This window comes from Melanostigma gelatinosum (genome assembly GCF_949748355.1).
Source record: "Melanostigma gelatinosum genome assembly, chromosome: 3".
NCBI lineage: Eukaryota > Metazoa > Chordata > Actinopteri > Perciformes > Zoarcidae > Melanostigma > Melanostigma gelatinosum.
In genome coordinates this window covers 8,053,607-8,055,176 of record NC_136636.1, presented here as the reverse complement: position 1 = coordinate 8,055,176, position 1,570 = coordinate 8,053,607, and the positions used below count along the sequence as shown (strand labels likewise).

The 1,570-nt window shown below is 43.7% G+C and overlaps 1 protein-coding gene across 2 annotated transcripts in view; it reads right to left on the bottom strand.

Moving 5' to 3' along the window:
* suclg2 (succinate-CoA ligase GDP-forming subunit beta) overlaps window positions 1-1,236 on the bottom strand; it is a 76,678-nt gene extending 75,442 nt beyond the window's left edge. Inside the window, exon 1 of one of the 2 annotated variants that reach the window (XM_079297289.1) lies at window positions 1,123-1,236. In XM_079297289.1, coding sequence (XP_079153415.1) covers window positions 1,123-1,206 — 84 coding nt within the window. In that variant the 5' untranslated portion in view covers window positions 1,207-1,236. The remainder of the gene's footprint in view (window positions 1-1,122) is intronic. The other variant, XM_079297288.1, reaches the window with a different exon arrangement.
* Between the last annotated feature and the right edge of the window lie 334 nt (window positions 1,237-1,570).

The following is a 1,570-nucleotide window of genomic DNA, read 5'->3' as shown; positions in this document are numbered from 1 at the left end:
GCTCCACGCACACCAGCTGTCAAACAAAACAAACAAACATATTCCACTCAATGTAAACACCTGTTCCAATTATTAAAGCAAGACAAGAAAAAGCACTGTATGAAATTGCACTGTAGTGCTAACACTGTGCCAAACAGTGAGCGCCGACTTGGCTGGCCCAATGTTTAAAGTATCAACAGGTTCCTGCTCTAATCTGTCCTCTAGGCCCGGACATCTGCACGAGAGTTACAAACATTTATAATTCCAATAAAGACCAAACCTCGGATACTGACTGAGACTAAAAGAAATCAAACTGAGGCGTTGCTTGTTGCAGAACATGCCGATCTATCCATCAGTTCTCCTGAAGCTTTGACATTTATTACGAAGATACAACTCTGCTTTCTTCTCAGGAAGAGTGTGTGTGTGTATGTTTGTTTGTTTGTTAGTTAGTTAATAAAAGGCGGGGGGGGGGGGGGCTTTATTGCTGATTCCTTAATGTGGCTCATGCAGAGTTTTGTTTCATTCCGTTTTTTCCAATGATTAGGCTCAACGCTTTGTTTGCAAAAGAGACAACGTAACCGTAATCATTCGCCATTGTGTACGCAGACAAACCTAATAGGACAAATTCTGCAAGCTGCTGTTGTCAGCTCGCAAACAAGACATTAGGAGGATCAAAGTGCACAGTTAACCTGTTGACTGCGGTGTTATCTGCAGTTAGAGAACTTTGAGCTTTGGCCTGGTTGTTATATGTTCAGGTATATCTCCATAGCTGTCTTTATAACCAAGAGAACACGTGTGTGCTGTTAATAATGAACCAAAAGGCTCACATAGCCCAATGTAGAAGTATGCATTGTACTTGGCATTTTGTAACATTCGTGCAGAGCAAAGCTTGTGTCAATTGGAAGAACAGCCGACGTGCCATGACGTAACGAGGCGGACAGAGTGTCGTTACATCACCGGCGGACTGTCACGACTGTTCCAACTTTGATCTGTCAAACTGCTCTCTGCTCAGACATGCTAACCTGCTAGCCACGTAGCTCCACGAGCAAGCTCCCCGAGGAGGTGACAACGGACACAAGGCAGCCGAACCCGCCCGTGCGAGGCGGAACCAGCTCCGTCGGCAGTGTGAGCCGCAAACAGTACCTTGAGTTTGTCCAGGAGTAAGTGCTTTGAGGTTGCTGTTCTCAGCCCTCTTGCTGCAGCCTGGGATGCCATGGAAGCCGCCATGTTGACACGGAAGACCAAAGAGAGAGAGATGACGTCGGGAGCATGTGTGCGTTAACGCGGAGCCGTTCATAGGTCATCGGGAAGACATGGGCGGGGCTTGAAATGTGTGCACGCTGTACACTACAGTACTGTTGAAATGTAATGTAGTAGTAGAGTTTAAAATATACAGAGTTAGCCTACTTAATCCAATGAGAAGTTTATATCTGAAAATCCAGGCTACAATGCAACTACATCTAAAACCCTGAAAACATGGTCCATGCTGCAATTAGAAAATGAGATATTTTATTTTCTAATTTCTAATTCTTTGAATGTTACATTTTTCTATTTGTTTGTATTTTATTTTTCACAATTATATATATATATA